The 21,114-nt window shown below is 48.9% G+C and overlaps 1 protein-coding gene across 9 annotated transcripts in view; it reads right to left on the bottom strand.

The window, feature by feature from the left end:
- GRAMD1B (GRAM domain containing 1B) overlaps positions 1 to 21,114 on the bottom strand; it is a 166,232-nt gene that overhangs the window by 56,004 nt on the left and 89,114 nt on the right. Inside the window, exon 1 of one of the 9 annotated variants that reach the window (XM_032427967.1) lies at positions 5,704 to 5,936. The exons of 7 other annotated variants lie outside the window; for them this stretch is intronic. Coding sequence is in view for 1 of the 2 variants with exons in the window: in XM_032427966.1 (XP_032283857.1) it covers positions 5,579 to 5,589 (11 nt within the window). In the remaining variant the exon portion in view is untranslated. Of the gene's footprint in view, positions 1 to 5,578; positions 5,678 to 5,703; positions 5,937 to 21,114 lie in introns of those variants that run through there. One more of the 9 variants, XM_032427966.1, reaches the window with a different exon arrangement.

The raw sequence follows: 21,114 nt of genomic DNA, 5'->3' as shown, positions 1-21,114 counted from the left end.
ATATGACATCACTTCCAGGTTCTCTGCTGGCCTGGCCCCTTTCCCTCAACATCAGTACGTGTGTCTGAGTTTAAATTCTGAGCTGTTCTGGGCTCTTGAGAAAAATGACTTGATCTCCCTCTGAGTCCGTGTCCCCTGTCTGCCGAATGATCACAACTTACCTTACTAGGGTGAGGGGTGGAATGTTAAAAAGCAAACAAACAAACAAAGCTAATTAGACAGTGCCTCCCCAAAGTAAAGGTCTTCCTATAATTGCTCATCGAGTGAAAAAAGTGTAAGAGAAGCAGGAAGTGAATTCCCAGTGAAGAAACCGAATCTTGTTTCTAAATTTCGTCCTCTCCTCATGGCACAGACAGGGGGTGAGAATTTCAGTTGCTGCTATGCACACCTTCAGCTAGTTCCTCCTTCCATGGGGCTGGGAAGCTAAGCACTTAGGATGGAGCACAAGATGCTGAAATTCATCACAGGAACTTACTGGTGTGGTACCATTTCCTTTCCCTGAGATTATTCACTACAGGACAAACACCTACACTGGGAGACAGTCCTGCTGGGTTCGTGGGCAGTGCTGGCTGAACAGATCTGCAGCAACAGTCTGTCGTCTGAGAGGGACCATAGTGGTCTCGTAATCCACCCCTCTCCCCCCCACCAAATGCAGGAATTCCCTCTGCGAGGCCCTGCACTCACTAGATGGCTTAAGACAGCTCTAAAGGGATTTTGAGCACCATGGTCCTTATTTCTCTCCATGAGTCTTGGTGACCATGATCCATCCAGTGCTCCCTGAGCTTCAGTCTTTGGAAATTAAGCTAACTCTGCTGATTTGATGTCCGTGAACAAGCATTTACTGAACACCTACTATGCGCCTCCAGCCCCGAGAAACCTATTCATCCCGAGGGCCCCACAGGGCAGTGACTGTGTCATGGTTCTATGTAGATACACAAAGATTAAACACACAGTATCAAACATGATTATGGGCACACGGTAGGGACTTAATACTTTTAAATTTGACTCACTATCAGTCTCAGCCAAATCTAAGTACAATCCCACCCAAAGTATTCCAGAAGCCTCAGCACTCGGAAGAACGGGACCTTGTGAAAGCAGAAAGGCGCTAAGCTATCCCAGGAAGCCCCTTCCTTGAAAGAGATCTCCAATCCACTGGGAGGCCACAAACCACTGGAACAAGGCAGGGAGGCGTTCAACTGAATAGAACTTCCTTTGCCCCTCAGGGGCCCCTCCCCCATCCTCAGCAAGAGAAATGTTGCTACTAAAAGTGAAAGGAACTCGGGCACGACCCATCCATCCATCCATCATCCATCCATCCAACAAAGAGCTGAGGAGACCACACTCCATGCCAGGTAATGTTCTAGGCATTAGGGATACAGGCTCTCCCTCTAAGGAATGCACAATCAGGTGGGAGACAGACATGTAATGAACTAACACCATTATATGTCTGTCTCTCCCACCCAACACCATGTGATAAAAGAGCTACTTGGATTCAATCACAATAGCTTCCCTCACTACCTGCCAAGGGATCCAGCCAGCCCTGACTCAGCCCCTTCCCTGTGTATATCTGATGGCAAACCACTCCTCTCTGAGCTTCAGCTTTAATTATGCGAGAAGAATGAGTGTGGAGGCCACCTAATCCCCTCAAAGACGTGACGGGAGGATGACGAAGAGCATCTCGAGGACACACTGTGAACTCCTGAGGGCAGGAGCTTCTCCGACATAGAGGGACTCAGATCTCAATTAGGTGCAGGATGCAGAAACAAGACCTGGGCAGTCTGGGGTCCTTGTTAACGTAGCCTCACCAGCAGCCTTCCCTCCTCCCAAAAGCTGCTGCCATGCTGTCCGAAGAAAGTTCTTAGCTCGGCAGCCTAGCAGATGAGGAGTGTGTGGGGTGCAGGGGACTGAGAGTGAAGTGGCAGCACTTGGAGCACCCTGCCCTGCCCCCCTCCCCCCGCCCCGCTCCTCCCTAGCCTCACGGTTAAAGCCAAGTATGGCGAACCCTTTCCAGACTCCCGTGGATTGAAGTCCAGTTGGGATTTACTTTTCTGCTGGAGATCAAACAGAAGCACGCTGAAGAAAACCATTACATTAAAATCACAGAAATTTTAGAATGAAGGCAACTGTACGAGGTCAGCCAATATGCCTATGGACCTAAATCACTCCAGAGAGCCTTCGCCCTACTTGAAAATGTATTCAGGGCACAAAAACCCAGGGCTCCCCTTTGGGATCCTTCATCATTGCCCTCTGCTACCATCAGGAAGTTCCCAGTGGTTAAAACAAAAGTCTGTTATAATGCATTTAATGACACTTTCTCCATTCGTTTTCCAGGACCCGGCGTCAGTTCATTAGCTAGAACCCTTCCTCTGTTCCTATCCTCCTTTCTTTGGGTGGAATGATTCCAATTCCCCAAGCCTATTTTCAGAAGTTAAAAGTCATTTCTCCTACAATCTCTCCACCAAATCTCTTGTTTAGATTATACCTCAAGTGACAGAAAAGTCATTAATTGACCAATGTAGTTCGGTTCACCTTTGGACAACTCTTTTTATTTTAAGCTCAAACTGTTTCCTGTGGCTTCCTACCAAAGGTTTCTGCTCCCCTGGCAGACATAGAATAATCTAATTCTTTTTAAAAAAAAAACAACAACTTTATTTTTGAGGCGGGGGGCATGCTAGTGCGGGGGCACATGCGAGGGGAGGAGGGGCAGAGGGAGAGAGAATCTCAAGCAGACTCCCTGCTGAATGCAGAGCCCGACTCAGGCTCGATCCCATGACCCTGACATCATGACCTGAGCCAAAATCAAGAGTTGGACGCTTAACTGACTGAGCCACCCAGGTCCCCATAATTCCTCTTACACGTGCAATTTGCACACGGCTCGCATGATCCCTAAGCCCTTTCTCCTCCAGACCTGCCAGTCCCTCTGGCATCCCTCGTACAGCATGGCTATGGACCCCACAGCCACTGGGCTCACTCTCCTCTGAATGAATCCCGGTTCATCCCAATCCCCCTTACACTCTGGAACCCAGAAATGTAATCTCACAGAGAAGTGCTCTGATGAGCTCAGAATAGAGCAGAACCACCACCCCATGTGCTTTTGGAAATCAGAATGCAAACATATATTTTTGGAATCATCTTCTGAATCAGGAGATTCTGGAATTAGTCACTGTTCTCTTATGGGTCTCTAGCTACAGCCTAGAGGCTAAGGAAAATGTATGCATGTGCACCGTATGTATGCATAACCCTACAAGGAACACCCCACCCCCAGTCCTTCCCCTAACCAGACAAACCCACGTTCGGTGCGACGATGAAAAATCCTCCCAGTTCTCACCCCCAACTGGTGCTATCTCAGAATTCTGAATGTTTATAGGAATATCTCCAGGCCAGATGCAAAACCACAGACCTTAGAGATTTCTTATCTGGAGATGTCCAGTCCTCAGCAAATGTTTTCCCTCCCCCGAGTCCACAAACATTTGTTCCTTGGACCCTTACAGCTTGACTCAGGGATAAGCTGAGGTTTTGCCGAACTGGCTGAGAGCAAAACTGTGAGGTTCTGAGGTCATTAGGAAAACTGAATCCAGCCATGTCTCGTCCATAACCAGGAACCGCAGGGTGCGTGTGTGCAAACACATGGATAGTGAGGGCTGCCTCTCCCTTCACACCCCATCGGGCTTTCCAGTCACACTGTCTAATTTAGGAACAGCAAACTATGACCTAGGTAGGCCAAATCCAGCCCTCCACCCCGACCGTTTTTATATGACCCACGAGCTAAGAACGGTTTTTACATTTTTAAATGGTTTGGAGGAAAAAGAAGAGTATCTTGTGACATGTGAAAATTGGATGAAATGGAAATTTCAGAGTCCATAAATAAAGTTTTATTGGGAACTCAGCCACGTGCATTCGTTCACAGACTTTGTCTATGGCTGCTTCGGCTGGACAAAGCAGACCTGAGTCGCTTCAACAGAGAACATCGTGGGCCACAGAGCCGAAAATATTTACTCCCTGGCCCTTTCCAGAAACAGCTGGCCAACACTTGGCCTGACCATGTGTGACCTTGAAAAAGGTCTTTTCTGTGAGCCTGCTTCTCTTCCGTCAAGTTGGGGAAGGGGGTGTCTGTGTCCCCCAAACAAAGAACCCGTGCTTGATGACGTCATAAGTTGAGGAAAAGGTCGCAGACTTGCTCCCACCTGCAGAGGAAAAAGCCTACGCAGGACCAGGAACGAGAGGAGGTTTCTTCTAGGTAGTATAGAAAAGCTCCCTGTCCTTCGTTCTTTCCCAGTGGGGTACAACTTTCCATTCCATGGCCTGTGACGCTGACACAGTTCTGCCATGGGCAGCTCCCCAAAAACACCCCTTTCTCCTTTCCCTTCTTTCAAGGCCAGCTTTTTCCACCCTGGCCCTAAACCTCTCTAACCCATGAAGTGCCACTCAAGGCCAGTGGGGGAGAGAGGGAAGGTGGGAAGCAGAGAAGCCACGGGGGTGTCCACAGAAGCTCAGTCTGCTAGCAGGTGTCAGAGAAGGTCAAGAGGCGAAGTTCCCTTTCCCCAGCCCTGGCTGAGATCTTGGCTGAGCCCCAGGGAGACAGAGAGCTTCGAGTCCTCCCCCACCCCTCCACTTGCCTAAATCAAGCAAATAACTAACAATGCAAGGAGGTGTGGGGGAGTAAGGACCAGCCACTGGGTATCTATTTTCTGAAAACACATGGCAAATCTCTGCGCCAAATGCCCGCTAAGCCAAAGAATAAACAAATCCCTTTATTTCCCTGAGACAGGAGCTATTATCGACTTCCCCTCCGGTCCTCTCCTTCCGCTCGCCAGATCCATTGGTCCCATGGTCCTCTCCCTGTCGGAAAAGCAGCATCTGTCCGTATCTGAGAGGGTGGGCTGCCTTATAAGCCTCCAGCCTGCCTCCTTTCCCTTGCTAACCTCTGCTCTGGTCCCCGAGCCCCCACCAGGGGCACCCCGGAGCTAAGCTGGTAGGTGGAGAACAGGAGCACATGACCTGTCCACACCTCCCCCGGAGGCTCCGGCCAGCTCTCCATGACGCACCGCTAATTCAATCCTCTGCCCTCTTTTCTTCAAGTTACAGGACCCTGAATAAGTCTTGCTGGCCAAGGGGACCCCCTCGGCCCAGCCCACCCCCTCCCTCCGACCGACCAGGGCCCACCCCTCAGTGCTCCAAAGGTCTGCTGAAGCAGGGCTACTATGAAGGAGGGGAGGAAGCCGGGGGGGGGGGGGGGGGGTGAGAAAAAAGCTAGGAAGGGAAAAGAATCTCTGCAGCATGATGTCACGCCGGCTGCTTTCGGATCCCCCAACACAGAACAGAAGCAAACAACATGGACTCCGGATTTACTGTCTTGGAAGGGTTGTGTTCTCAGCAGCTCCGAGCAGCCTGTGCCAGCTGGAAAAAGCACACGGCCAGACCGACAGGTCCTCCTCCTTACGGCCCCCAGGGCCCCGACCCGAGCCCCCCCCCCGGGTGGGGGGCGGCGGAGCCACCCCTCCAAAAAAAAAAAAGAATGCCCGGAGGAAACAAAGATAGACTGACACATACACACACACAAGCGTCAGTGAGCACTAACCTGGAAGCCATTAGGAACGGTAGTAGAGTGCAGTGCGGAGGAACTCATTCATTCATGCATTGGGCAGTGGGGGGGGGGGCGGGGGCGGGGAGCGGGGGGCCCTGAGGACGTCGGAGGGCACTCACCTCCATGCCCACCCCACAGCCCTGTTTCTAGCGGGGAAGGGAGTGGGGGCGGGGTATTCATAAGCCCGGGGAGCTGCCTTTCTCTGCTGTTTCGCACCGCTCTGGAATTGTAAGCATGACCCCCCCCCTTTATTTCCTGCCCCCCTCCCTCCGCGGCTGTTACTTGGTGTGGTCGCGCAGCGTACAGAAGTCCCTCTCTCCCTGCTCCCTTTCTCTTTCTCTCTCTCCCCCTGACTCCCTCACAGACAGCTGTTCTCCGGCCCCTGCACGCACGCGCACAGGCGCGCGCGCGCGCGCGCGCGCACACACACACACACACACTCAGACACGCACCCCTCTTGCGCGCACATGCACGCGCGCGCGCACACACCCTGCCGCCGGCCGCTTTACATAATGCAACTCTTGGGTGCAGTCAATGATCCATGCCAGTTTGGAGGACACAGCCACTGGGGAGGCGAGCATTATTTCCTCTTCATCCCCAAATCTGACAAAACACAAGGTGATGCTCCCAGGAGATCCTGCGCCCTCTGCGGCCACCAATGATTTCCCAGGTGCTGCCTATTAGGTCAATCTGGATCAAGGAGGTGACGCTAAATCAAAACACAGGTGCCTGGCTCAAAAGAGAGCCCTGCCTCTTTCAAAGGATGACAGCTGGTCTCCCTGCCTGAACCTTGGGAATAGAGGAGAGGAGGAAGGCAGCGCGCTGGAGACCCTAATCTGTGCAAGAAAATGGCTGAGGGCCTCTTCAGGGTAGCCTCTCCCAGAATTCCAAGACAGCGGGCTGATTCTTGCACACAAGGAAAATGACACTCAAGTAAAGCACTTGCTGTCATGACAAAGGAGGCTCATCTGAGTTTTCAGACTCCTAAGCTGCGCCTCTTAAGGTTTTTTTCTCCTGTCCATTCACTGAAATGCAGTGATTTCAGTGGCACTGAAACAGCCCCTAGACAAGTGTTCTTTCAGATGAGAGGCAGTCTCTTCAACAAGGATATTAATGAATATTGTGAAAGTCATCCACGGCTCACAAAGCACTTTCCCTCACAAATCAAATTCATCTGATTTCCACAACACTCCACTATAGAGACCCTATTACGACTACATCTAACGTAAGGATGCTGAGCCCTGGAAGGTCGGATGGTCCCACAGCAAGAAAGGCTGAGCTGGGAATCCAGATCACTGGACTGGAAATCCCATGAAAATCAACTAGCCAACACCCCAAGCATGACCGTGAGCCTCTGGAGTTATTACTGTCGTCTTTTGATGGGAGTAGCAGGGGAAGCCCAACCATGAGCCCAAACAAACAAGTAACAAAAAGAATGATGATGGTTAGCTCAGTATTTCTCACACTTTAATCCCCTGAGGATCTTGTTAAACCACAGGTTGATGTGGGAGGTCACAGGGAGGGCCCAAGGGTTGGCCTTTCTCATAGACCCCCAGGGGATGTCCATGTTGCCATTCCATGGGCCACACGTTTGAGTGGCAAAGGGTTGGTTTATGCATTCTCACTCTTTGGATGTTCCTAAAGGACAGAGTCCTGTCTGTCTGCTGCAGCTGCATAGGATAACATGCTGAAGGTGAATACTAATTATAATCCATTGATGTCACCTTTGTCCTGGTCACCAGACACATGCTGGGAGCTAATACTTCTTGGGCATCTGTTGGCAAAACATCTCACTTTGGGATTGCCAAGCCCTATAGGCTCAGCATGAAAGGCCTTTCTAGGATTGTTTCTGTCTGCAGCCTGTTGATAAAAAAACAGCCTCATGGTATCCAGGAAGCACAGACGTTTGAGTGTCTGGCCTCCACTTTATTAACCTAGAGGAAGTTCAACTCCAAAGAAAGGTGTTAAGAGCTCTGCCCCAACTCTACCCACCCCTCCCTGTCTGGCTCAAGTCCTGCCTCTCCTGAAATACCTTCCTCGCTTTGGACCACCCAACTCCTTCCCCTCTTTTGCTACTCCATAGAAAGAGCTTGGACTTTGGAGTTGAATTGGCATGCAAAGCTAAGTTTGCTGCTTTCTGGCTCTGTAACCCTGTGTAAGTCCATCTACCCCCATCTCAGACTTGGCTTCTTCATCTGAAAAAGCCGATAGTACCTCTTTCCTCTCGTACACCACTGAAAAAAATGATGCAATAAAATAAATGCATGGAAAAGCATCCAAGAAAACTTAGTACCTCCCCCCACCCCTGCCCTTATAAACGATAGTACACCATTTGGAACTTAATTGGAGATTCTGTTGTTCACTCTGTTGGCTTTCTCTCCCCAAGAAGATTGTAGGCTATTTCTTTCATGTCCCTCCAACCACGTAGGAGTACCGGTTACAGCACAGGTATTCAGTTAATATCTTGGTACTGACTGTCCCGTCCTCTATTAAGACAGTAAACAAAGGGGTTGGTGGAGTCAACCAGCTAGCACTCTCGTCGTGGCTTCCCCACTCACTTACTACGTGACTTTGGACAAATCGTACTCACTTTTCAGGGGCTTTCCTACTTTGACTATAAAATGCACAAATTCACCTTTCTTCTGAAACACCTCTACATCCCCCCTATTGTGTTAGTACTTTCATGGTTTAGATTAATAGCAATGGGTTAAAAGGTCAGGCTAACAGATCGGACAATCCTGACTTGAAATGCTGCTTCTCTCAATGACTGATTTTGTGACCTTTGAAAAGTTGGTCTCACTAAGCTTCAGGCTTCCTAATCTTGAGTCAAAAAATAACAGAATCTTACTGGACTGTGGGAGGATTAAGTGAGGTAAATACATGTAACAAGCTTTTCACTGTATCTGACACAGCACCAGTCTGATAAATGAAAATATCATTATCATCAATATTGGTTAAAAACAATAGCTATTAAAAAAAAAAAACCAATGAAAGATCTTTTACTGTGAAGCCTTCAACTGAGTCTGGATTTAAGAAAAATCTCGGTTCCTAGGGTGCCTGGGTGGCTTGGTCGGTTGGGCATCTGCCTTTGGCTCAGGTCATGATTGCAGGGTCCTTGGATCAGGCTCTCTGCTCAGTAGGGAGTCTGCTTCTCCCTCTCTCTCTTTGCCCCTCCCCCTGCTTCTCTCAAATAAATAAAATCTTTTTTTAAAAAAGGAAGAAAAAAGAAAAATCTCAGTTCCTTAAGCTGCATGAGCTATTCATATTATTTACTGCTCCCCCCATCACCAAAATCTTCTCTACCAGCCCCTCCCCAACTGGACCTCATTAAATAATAGAAAGAGCAGGCAAATCAGAGAATCTGGGCTATGTCTACTGTGTTATAAAATGTAAGCCTTTCTTTCCTGATTAGAAGCTCCTCACTTGAGCTACATAAAACCAAAATGATTCTGATTAAAAAAAAAAAAAAAAAAACCACAGAAATAGAGTAGGTGTGATGCAACTTGCTAATGAAGTGAATGATCTCTTCAATCCTGCCAACAATGTTACAAAATAGGTACTTATCACCCCCATTTTTTCTGATGGGTTAAATAAGAGGCAGAGGGTTGGCTAACTTTCCGACAGTATTTGATTAATGAGGAGTAGAACATGTATCCAAAACCCCGGCTGCCTTCCCCGAGTCCCACTCTTAACCACTGCATCATGCATGAAAAGAAGGTGCCACTGATGTGTCATCAGGAGGCCAGGGGCTAAGATTTGCACTGCTCCCTCATCCTCCCTAGAAGTACCCAGCACAAACTCTGCAGAGGCCGCCGAGTCTAAGAGATCCAAGACCTGTGATCGAAACAGAGCAAACCCCGCCCCCATACTCAACATCCACCTTTTAACAGCTGAGCTATTTGGCACCTAAATTCCCAAACTGCTGTAAATGAATTTAGGAAATTGAGGTAAAAGTAGGTATCTTTTTCTGAATTAAACCTTTCCCGTAGAGATATGGAAAACTGACATTAGTTTCTATTTTTTTTTTTTTTTAAAGATTTTATTTATTTATTTGACACAGAGAGACACAGCGAGAGAGGGAACACAAGCAGGGGGAGTGGGAGAGGGAGAAGCAGGCTTCCCGCCGAGCAGGGAGCCCGATGTGGGACTCGATCCCAGGACCCTGGGATCATGACCTGAGCCGAAGGCAGACGCTTAACGACTGAGCCACCCAGGCGCCCTAGTTTCTATTTCTTAAAGGAAAAGAGGTTTTCTGAGTCCTGTGCAGTATCAAAAGCACTTTCCAAAGAGCACCCTGGAGGAATTGGGGTAAGAAAGAGAAGTTAAGGTACACCTGCCAATCCAATCCAGTCCCTCTCAACCCAGTCCCATTCAATCACATTCTATAAAAAGAAGGTTAGTGTCCACATAGTATCTTATTAACCTCAAGTGCTTAATAACGGCTGTCGACAAGAATGGGAGACAAAGGATAAGCTCTTATTATATCTTTGAATCCTATTCCCATCCCAACGAGAAAACAAAAGACTTTTTTACATAGTAGGTACTTTCAGACATTTTAACTAAATCTGAATTTCTTGAATGATAGGCAAAAGTGAACCTGATTATATTACTATTATCATCCAAAGCAGCACTTCAAAAGTTACTGCATTTAATCATAACCAGTTACAATCATAACACTGCATTTAATCCTTGAAACGGCACTGCCAGGTAAGTCCCACTGTTCCTGCTCAGGCCAGTGATCCATTTATTGCCCCTCAGGTCCAAATCCGCGCTTCTTTGCCCTGCCTCACGATGCTGGAGCTGAACCCTGTCAACTTCCACCAGCCTCCTAATAAGCCTCACTGCCCCCCTGTCCACTCACTGACTTAGTTCTGTGCCCATGGAGAGAGAGAGAGAGAGAGAGAACACAAGCAGGGGGAGCCTCACTGCCTCCCTGTCCACTCACTGACGTGCTTCTCTCTCCTGACTGGACGCTCATTCATAGACTGCCACAGCGGTGAGCGAAAAAGCAGCAGCATCCCCACCCTCAAGTTATGCGGGAATAACAAAATGGCTGAAAGTCTTTAGAGCATTCTATGAGCCAGACAGAGACTTCATGGATTTAATATGTACTCCTTCCTTTGATCCTCACATCAACCCTACTTTACAGATGAGGAAGGTGAGCTACCTCAGAGCTTCAACAATTTCCTCGGATCACACAGACGACAGACAGAGGAGTCAGGATTCGTCGCCAAGCCCGCTCTCCGCCATGCCGAAATGCTGCCTCCATCAGCTGGCTACAGCCAAGGAGGGACAGAGGGCCTAAGAAGTGCGAGTGGGGCATACAAACACAAGAGTCATTCACAAAGTTTGCAAGAGAAAAAAGGAAGTTAAATTGTTAGCCAGAGAGGTCCAGATATATTCAAAGAAATCAAAATACAAGAAGGGGCCATCATTAAAGGTCTTTCACGTCCGTCTCTGTAGTGCGCAAGAGCTGGGGTATCCTGGGCATCAGGTGCTCCGGAGACCCCACAAAACAAACCTTTCCAGATTGAAACGCTCAGGATACTGCCCCTGTTTTATGAACCCTTCATGTGAGAGAACCGATAATCCGCACATTTCCACCTTGCCCTGAGTTCCCCAACCCACAGTCTAATCCTTGGAAGCTGGGTGGGGGGTGTCCGAAAGGGTATATTGATTGCCTCTGACCCAGCTGCAACCCAAGACATGTCATGAATACTGCATCTCTCACATGAGGAGCCGTGATGTCTACATGATTAAAAGTTGAAGCGAGAGCTGGGGAGAAGGCAGTGAGGGCGCAGCCGACTCTCACACGACTCCCACTCTGTGGTGAGCCTGAGCCACCACCAACCCAGCACCTACTCCTGGGCAGCTATTAAAGCCTTCCCGAGAGCCAACCAGGCTCTAGGCAGCAGGACACAAAGACCCAGCCCCTGGCCCACTGGGAAGAGAACCTGCCAGGCTTAAGGGCTCCTTCTACATATTAGGCCAAGCCCCTTCCTTGCACCACCATGCCAACCCCCTTCTCCCAATTTCCTCATAATCCTACATGAACGGAGTAATTAGTTTCTAAGTATCACCCTTTTCTTTTCTAAATGTTCCCAACCATCCATTTCTAGGTTTTCAGCCAGGATCAACTGTAAATCCGCTCAATGGTCTATGCTGGTGGTCCCCCAACTTGGCTGCACTTTAGTATCACCTAGAAGCTTTTACACACTCCCAGTGCCCCGTCACCCCCAACACCAATTAAATCAGAATGTCTGAGGGTGACAGACATCAGTGTTTAGAGATCTCCAGGTGATTGCAATGTGCAGCAAAAGTTGAACCCACCACTGGTCTATACGATTGCAACCCTAATTCTCTAGAAATGTAATACAGAAATTACTTCTGAAAGTATAGTCTAATAATCTATATTTCCTGAAAGTCAATTTTTTTTAATCTAAGACTTTTCATCTCTTTTCATGATTTCCCAGATAATAATCAGAACTAATACTCATTGAGAACTATGTGCCAGGTCTCATTCTAGGCACTTTATGAAGGTTACATTGGGTTATATCGCAGTTAATCTTATTACTCCAATTTCACAGAAGAGAAATTGAGCCAAAAAGATTACGAGCACATCTGCAAGTTTATTCGGTACACCCAAGACATCACTCAGCAAGGACTAGAGACTGGAGCAAATCTAAGAAGGTCAAATTCTCCCATGTTCTTTTCTCTGATCCTTGGGTTTTAATTCCACCCAATTACATTTGCTCTATTCTTCTGGTCTTGAAAATTGCTCTTTTAAAAAGAGAGGACAAGCTGGGTAAATGTGGTGATAGTCTCCGGTGCAGTGAAACTTTCTCCCTCTCCTAGATGTGCAGAATTCAAGCAGGTGCTCAGTGGCCACAGCAAGAATCCACACAAGGTGGCAGGCACCGAAAGTGTTCTGCCCCGGAGAGAAAGCGCACATCCCCACATGGATTCAGAACATTACATCTTGTATGTGGAAAGGTCCAGGCAAGAGACTGGAGTTGATTCCTGGGGAGGAGAAAACGGGATTGGGGAAAATGAGGCTAAATCATGACTCTGTGGGAAGCAGGTGCCAGCAGGAGTCTATGCGAAGCCCAGAAGCCACAAAGCAGATAAAGTGAAGAGGGTAACAGGTGGGACTGACCACTCTAGGGCCAACCTGAGAACATCACTTAACAGAAAAAAGGCAAGCTGTCTTCCTTCCAGGCAATCCTAACTGCCCAAGCAAGAAGGCCCTGAACCAAGGGACTACCAGGAAGGTGGCTACATGTGAGGCTGGAGACCTTTAAAACATGGGCACAGAACTAATCTAATTACTTAATTATGCAAATTAAGTAGTTTAACTTGGCCCACAATCCCAGGGTGAACACAGGTTAACATGGAAGAGGATTAAACAGTAACACAAACCACTTAGCCCAGTGTTCTTTCCACCACCCAAAGAGTCACCAAGTTCTGGACTGCCACCAGCTACGCTCAGCCCCTCCACATGTGACTCTCTCTGTCAAAGGCAGATAACACCTGTTCTATAAAAGGGTGATTGTGGGCACCTGCGTGGCTCAGCCGTTGGGCGTCTGCCTTCGGCTCAGGTCATGATCCCAGAGTCCTGGGATTGAGCCCCGCATCGGGCTCCCTGCTCCGCTGGAAGCCTGCTTCTCCCTCTCCCACTCCCCCTGCTTGTGTTCTCTCTCTCTCTCTCTCTCTCTCTCTCTGTCTGTCAATTAAATAAATAAATAAAATCTTAAAAAAAAAAGGGGGGGGTGATTGTGAGGAAGAGAAGACATAAGGTCAAATGCAAGTCCGCAGGTCCTAGATGCATGCAGGAGTACCATCCCATAATGGTTACCTTGGTGTGCTGTTCCCCTCCCCAGGCACTCACTTCCCCAGCTCTCTGGACTAAGAGCTGCTGGTGGGAACTGCCCCTGACCAAAGAGAACAGCCTCACCGAAAGGATAATGTCCCCACACCTAACGGACAGTCCCTTTGTGAGAGGACATGAAAACCTGCCCCTCTGCCTCCATTTGGGATAACTGCAAGGCCATTCCAGAACCAGAGCTTCTCCTGGAACTGACCAAAGCCTCCTGCAAGTTCATCAAAGTTTAACTTCTTCCTCGGCCCAAGCCTGATTCCCTCGCTCACTTAAAGGTTTGTTCCCAAGAGTGCTTTCCGATAAAGCTCCTGCAAGGCAAATCTGTCTCTGTCTTTTCCAGGGTCTCTTTGCAACCCAAGACATACACTACTTAGCATAAAGGTGTGTGAATAGGGAAGCAGTGAGAGACATGTTGCTAAAGTATAAGGAAAAGGTCAAATCTCAGACTCAGGAATTCAGTACAAGTCTGGGATTTCTAGAGCGTTCTAGACCCCTGGGACAGGCAGATAACCATGCTAGGTCTTCTACCTCTGCCTGCTACAGGATATTAAGAGAGACTAAGCCCCTCTCCAAATCACCTCTCTGCAGAGGTAAGTGACCTCTCCTTAATCCTGGATTAAGGTCTTAAAGAGAGAAGCCTGCTTGCTGGTGCCCCAGTTAAGATGTTGACACGTACTTAAGAAGAGATCTTGGTCCCTCCTGCCACAGGCTGGAGGCTGGGGCCACACGACCATCCCCTCCAACCCCTGCCCACCTTTCCTTTAGCCCTAGAGAACCAGGCAGCTTTGGAAGCTAATGGAGCACATATCATGAAAATCCCACTGCTAGGTCCCTGGGTGCTGGTGAGAGGGACAGAAAGAGTGCTATGATACGGCGGAAGAGGGAAGGGGATCATGATGAGTGAAGGAGAAATCCTAGTCCAAGCAATGGCTGTCCCCAGTTGGGGGTCTTTGGGGCATGCTAGGAGGCTGCCGTGGCCTCCTGCCCACCCCACATGTCCACAGTCTCAGAAGTTGGGTTGGCCATGGGGCCAGGCAAGACAGAACACCTGGGTGGAGAGCAAAGCACCAGAGTTCATTTTTCAAGCCTCCTGACCCGGCTCCTACTTAAATCAACAACGTTGACTCTCCAGGAGGGAACTAAAAGGGCTCTTACACAGGCATTGAGAGAACTTTCATGATCTCTCTTTCCATAGGGGGGCACAGAAGTATGGCCTCCTGGAAGTGCTGTCCAGCGCCTGGCTTTCGGCAGAGGTACCCACCTGCTTGGTGAGGTTGCCAGAACCTGGCTGGGCTTACTCCTGATGGAGATTATTTGTACCTTCAGACATCTTTTCTCGGTATCCATTTTCCCCAGACATGTCCAGCTGTGGCAGTTAGCCCCCTCGGGCACCTTCTCCAAAGGGTCCTGCGGGGCTGCTAATGCTATTGCTCCCAAGACGGGCCTCCTCAAAGACAGGGACCCAATACACACTTGACTCTAGATGAGGACAACGCAGGCTCATGGAGGAGTGACTGACATGCTGCAATCCAACACTCACTTTTTTTTTTTTTTTAAGATTTTATTTATTTATTTGACAGAGAGTGAGACAGCGAGAGAGGGAACACAAGCAGGCGGAGCGGGAGAGGGAGAAGCAGGCTTCCCGCTGAGCAGGGAGCCCGACGCGGGGCTCCATCCCAGGACCCTGGGATCATGATCTGAGCTGAAGGCAGACGCTTAACGACTGAGCCACCCAGGCGCCCCCAACACTCACTTTAAAAGAGCGTCCACCTTCGTGAGGTATGGGGTACCTAGATAACACTGGTGTGTGACCCTGAATGAGTCCTACCCTTTCTCTGGGACTCAGTTTCCCCACCTGTTATAAGAAGGGGTTGGTCTAGATGACCCTCCCCTGCCCCCACCCCTGGTTATTTCCTGCTCTGAAGTCCATGATCACTGTTCACCACCCATATCTCCAAGTGCAAATAAGTAGCAAAAAAGATGAGCTCTGTGACCACAGAGAGAGAGGCAGGAAGAGAGGGTACTGCTGACCACAGCAGACAGGGCCAGCGACCCAGGCCACGAACTCCTGGGCTCCGGTCTCTTTCGACCTTCTCTCTTCTACCCACATCATTGCCTTGAACTACCTGCCTCCCCTCCTCCTATCTCTGCATCTCCAGAGCTAAAAAGCTATCCGAGTGGTTGTGTTGGGCAGCTGGAAGGTACCTCTCTTTCTAAACTCGAAGTCAATCCTCATTAAAGAGTTTCGGCACCGCCTGACTCTTCCAGTCAAAAGCTAATAGGGGCTGGAAGGGGATGGGTAGGGGCAGAAGACATCAGAGTAAGGAGATTAAGTAACTGACTGGCAAGCTGGGGACACTTACTCACCACATCATATGCCAGGATATCCTGGCCACACCGCACCCTCCAACCACATCAAATCTCACCCAAATTAAACTCCCTTCTCAGAGTCCACACACTGGGGATCATTCAGCCGTGCACCCCAGACCCTGGAGCCTGCCTAACACAAGGGGGACTGCAGAATAAGCCCCTGACCTTCTGGCAAGGACTTTTCTTCTACAAAGCTCGATGGAGTGTGAAAGTCTAGTTACCAGTGGGCAAAGACCAAAGCTCAGCATGGACCAAAACTACAATGTGGCTGTGAGAATAATTAAAATAAACTTGGGGCTCATCAAAAGAAGCAAGGGAAAGAGGTAATAAACTTGCCATAGTTAATACTGGTAGGAGCGTACTTAGAAATAATACCATGCTTTACAAGGTCTACTGTGCAGATAAGATAAATAAGACAGTGTGGGTCTGGAAACCCTGCCCTACACAAAATTGTAAGGTAATTCGATGTTTAGACTGAAGGACAGATGCCCTAGAGTAAGCAGGGTATCAAATATTTGAGAAGAGGAAGAAAAGAAATCAAGCCAAAGGAGGGGGTGCTGGGGGGCTCAGCTGGTTAAGCGTCTGCCTTCACTCAGGTCACAATCCTGGGATCCCTGGGATGGAGCCCTGCGTTGGGCTCCCTGCTCAGCGGGGAGTCTGCTTCTCCCTCTCCCTCTGACCCTCCCCACTGCTCATGCTCTCTTTCTCACTCTCTCTCAAATGAATCAATAAAAAATCTTTAAAAAAAAAAAAAAGAAAGCCAAAGGAGGAAAGAACCTTTTTTTTGTTTCTCCAAAGGGAAGTTATCAGATGGCATAACTGGTTTTGGAATACGAGGGAATACTCTTAAGAGTTTTGGCAGTCAAACATTGTAAGAAGCTGGCTCACTGAGGGTGAGCTCCTAGCCAAGAGGCTGGCTCCCACTCCCACCTCCAGGAGGGTCCAGATGACCTTCCAAAACCTCCCCACTTGAGATATCATCTGTGGTGGAGAGACACCCAGTTGTCGATCACAGTGAGGCTCCAGTGTATGAACGAGTGCAGGGCCTTCTGATTCTTGCACCAAAAACCACTAGGGATCTATATCTGTTTCTATTCTGTACATTCTTCTTCCCTAAATTGAGAGGTAAGGTCCTTCCCTCTACTGTTAGGGGCCAGAAAACCGTCCACAGACTCCACCCATCTTCAAAGCAGAAAGGCCTTTTGATCTCACTCAGCCCAGATTCCCACCCAAAGCAGTGATCTCCCCTGCAGCTTCTCTGAGGAGAAGAAAAAGAAACCAATCGAACTTTTCCATTAGCCTCCAAAATGATGAATCAATATTCTTAAGTAATAGGGCAGATAGCCAACTCCTTCTCCCAAGGGAGGTTGACAAAATGAGTCTCTCAATCCACCAAGGTCCTGTTCCTGCATTATCACTGTGGGTCTCTGAGCCACCAAAGGTAACAAAACCCCCACCAAGAACAGAATGGTCCTGTGAAGCTTCCTGGAAATCTCGTAAAATATGCCCAAGTGGGAGTGAGTGGATGCTAGGAAAAGTCTGCCCACTGCTGTGTTCCCTGTATGCTGACATTTGTAATCAAGATGGAAAATATCCATGAGACATGCCCTGGAGGACTGGCTTGTTTTCTTCTAAATAATCTAGCATTTGATTCACCAAAACCCCTTGTATCAGGATCTATAAAATACTACTGCCTGGGAGTATGGCATCAGAACCCGCTGTTCACCCACTGGCCTGGCCTTGATGATTTCCCAGCACACCCTGGGGGGGCAGGTAGAAGCAGAAGAGCTCAATCCTCCCAGGCTGGGTGTCTCCCTCCCAACCTCCTCAACCTCCTCAACCTCATGCCATGTCTGTAAGCAGCTGGATAAATCTGACTCCTGAATGCAAAGAGAAATGACAGAGCACGGGAAGAGAAAGCCATGCTGAGATGGATACTAAACGTGGAAACCTCGAGTCCAACAGGATCATTTTCAGAAAAGTAGTGGTTGAGCAAAACCAGAAAGTTATAATAAAAACTTGTTTGCATGCTAAACCCTGGCGCCCATTTTGGCTCAGGGGTGCTCCTGTAGGCCACGTACCCTTGGTTATACACCCCCATCCCCAACCCACCCCCGCCGAGCCACCATGGATGCTTCTGTATGTTCTTCCTTGAGGTCAGGAAGGCTGTACAAAAGGTTCAATTTAAGCCAGGGGATTGAGTTGGGTGTGGACAGTAATTATAATACCTTATATTTATGTCTTGCTATTTCTGGCCTGCAGCTTGTTTTCCCTTCTGATTCCCTCTGAAGAGGTCAGTCAGCCTTATAGATGTGGCTTCTGGCCTCCTCCTGACAGCATCCCACTGCTCATCAACGGCACCTCGCCTAGAGGTGGAAGCCAGGCAGGGATTCTTCTCCTCAGTCTATAGGCCAAGAGACGTGCAGGGCAAATGGTAGGGCCGCTTTCTCAGAGCAAGTCACGCAGCTCCACCTGAGAGTTGTCGGTCACCGCCTGAAGCACGTAGGCCACTTAGCCAGGGCACCTGGCCTCTAAAAGACTATTCGAATCATGATCTCCAACCTGGACGATCAATTTACCAAAAAATAAAAATTAAAGAAAGGGGTACCTGGGTGGCACAGTCTGTTAAGCATCTGACTCTTGGTTTCAGCTCAGGTCTTGATCTCAGGGTCATGAGATCAAGGCCCGCACCGGGCTTCGTGCTCGGCACGGAGTCTACTGAAGACTCTCTCGCCGTCTCCCTCTGCCCTTCCCCCCAGACACTCACTCTCTTTCATCTTCTCTCTCCCTCAAATAAATCTTTAAAAAATAAAAATACAGATTTCACAAAAACATATAGTACAACTGATGTGCGAATTCTGTTGTAAGAACTTTATAAACATCAACCACCCTTTAGAGCAGGTACTAAATTATCCCTATTTCACAGGTAAGAAAATTGAGGCACAGAGAGGTTGAGAAACTTACCCAAGATCATAGAGATAGTAGCTGGTGGGGCCAGGATTCAAACCCAGTGGACCAGCTCCAGGGTACCTGCTCTTAACCACTAAGGAGAGGCCCCCTTGCTCAAATTCGTGAGCCCCAGGCAGATAGCTCGATTCCGTCTGTCCCCACATGATTCTGATGGCCGGTCAGGTCTGGCAATGACTAAGTGAGTGGCTCTCAAAACGACGGCGTGCTTGTTGAGATTCAGGTTCCTAGGCCCCAGAAGTTCTGGAATTGGAACCTAGAATGTATAGTTTTAACGAGCACCTAAGATGGTGTAGGGCAGGTGGTTCACAAAAGGCACTGGGAAAACACCAGTCCTATCACTTGACCCCAGTCACCTAGGAAAAGTAAACAATTCCCTGGGGCACCTCGCTGGGGCCTGCAGAGACCATTCATTCTGGCTGGCAGTGGGTGCCCTGGGGGGGGGGGTGCTGCTGCTGTGTGAGGGCTGTTCTGTTCTTTAGCCTTGGTGACAAGACTGCCTTCTGACGGTGGAGGAGGAGGGCAGGGTGGGTGACCGAAGACACCGTCCCTCCACGCTTGACAGGCTGCTCATCACGGGGACATGGGGTTGGTAACGGGAAAAGGAAAAAAAAAGACTGGGCGGCCTGGGCCCCGATCTCCCATTGCCAGAACAATGGCCTCTTCAAACCCTGACATGTGAACTGGCAGTCGGCCACCAGGAAAGAAAAGAGCTTGCTGTCCCTTTAAGGACGCCCTCTCTCCACAAAGGTCAGAAATGCCAGCTCAGCCTGCCCAGCGGCTGCCGTTTTGCCACTTTGGTGCCCTGGGGCCCAGGGCCATGCTCCCCCCTTCCAGCTGGTTCTCTGGGCACCTGCTGTCTTCTGAAAAAGGCAGAGCACCTGGGGGACAGCTGCTGCTCCAAATGAGGTTCAGGGATCCATCCGGCAGGAGTGGCTGATGTGGAAGAAACCCAAAACCTCATTTGCTTCTCCAAATCATTCCCTGGGGAGAGTTAGTCCCAAGAAAATGGGGCTTAGGGGCCAAGGTCAGAAGCATGACCGCAGGAGGAGGGATGGGGTCGGAAAGAAAACTGACCGAGGAATGGACGCTCCAAGAGAAACATGGTATTTCATTCAGAAGAGCAAAGGCTGATGGATGAAGGATCCAGAAATCACAAAGAGATGGGGTAGGGAGTGGAGGTTGGGGGGAAGGGGGGGCTGTGGCAGGAAATGCAGGGTAGTGGTAGGGCAAGGGCTTTCCTCCTACAGACTGGGTTCGAATGCTGCCGCTTAATGTAACCCGGGCACCTTCCCTAACTTTCCTGAGCCCTGATTTATTTACTGAACACTAAATAGCTATTAGAAACTAATCATGTCTGTTATTAGTGTACTAGCCACTCCATGTGGGTCTCACAGGCAGCTCAGATAGTCAGAGTTCATGCTCAAGAAGCCCGAATCCTAGACCACACCACTGCTTCTAATAAGTCAGCTTGCAAATAGATGCCATGAGGGAAAGGGGCATTCACAGAGCAAACTGCATATGTTGGTGCAAATCATGATTCTCCTGGAAAAACAACTCAAGTCTATTCATAATATAAAGCAGGGGTCGGCAAACTTTTTCTGGAAAGGGCCAGATATATAATATTATAATATTATATTAGGCTTTGCAGACCATAGGGTCTGCCTTAACTACTGAACTCTTATTTCTATAGGATTAAAGCAGCCGTAGACATGTAAATGAAAGAATGTGGCTGTGTCCCAATAAAACTTTATTTACAGGGGCGCCTGGGTGGCTCAGTTGGTTAAACGTCCAACTCTTGGTTTCGGCTCAGGTCATGATTTCGGGGTCGTGAGATCAAGTCCTGCGTCGGGCTCTGTGCTCAGTGCGGAGTCAGCTTGTCCCTCGCCCTCTGCCCCTTCCCCTGTTCACACTCTCTCTCAAATAAATAAGTGAATAAAATCTTAAAAAAAAAAAAAAAAGAAACCCTTTATTTACAAAAAGAGGCGGCAGGCTGACAGACACCATTAGTAGAGGAAATGGTGCAATCCTTACGGGAGACCAAAGATATGGGAGGCAGAAACCTATCTTGCTCTTCTGCTCTGGGACTGAGTATTATACCCATTGACTTGATTTCCAAGAAAAGTTTCTGGCTAACACCAGCCTACTGCAATGACTCCTGCTGGTTTCTTAAGCATCCGTGTCCAGAGTTTGCTCGCATCTCTCTGCCCTTCCAAGATGTCTTTTTCTTGTTCTTCTGCACCACTTCTCTTCCTTGAGATTGGGAGCTTAGAAGGGACAGCGTCTCATTCCTCAGCAAAGTCAGCGAGGTACT

This window comes from Phoca vitulina, unplaced genomic scaffold, assembly GCF_004348235.1.
Source record: "Phoca vitulina isolate PV1807 unplaced genomic scaffold, GSC_HSeal_1.0 scaffold38, whole genome shotgun sequence".
NCBI lineage: Eukaryota > Metazoa > Chordata > Mammalia > Carnivora > Phocidae > Phoca > Phoca vitulina.
This window is presented reverse-complemented; position numbering and strand designations above follow the sequence as displayed.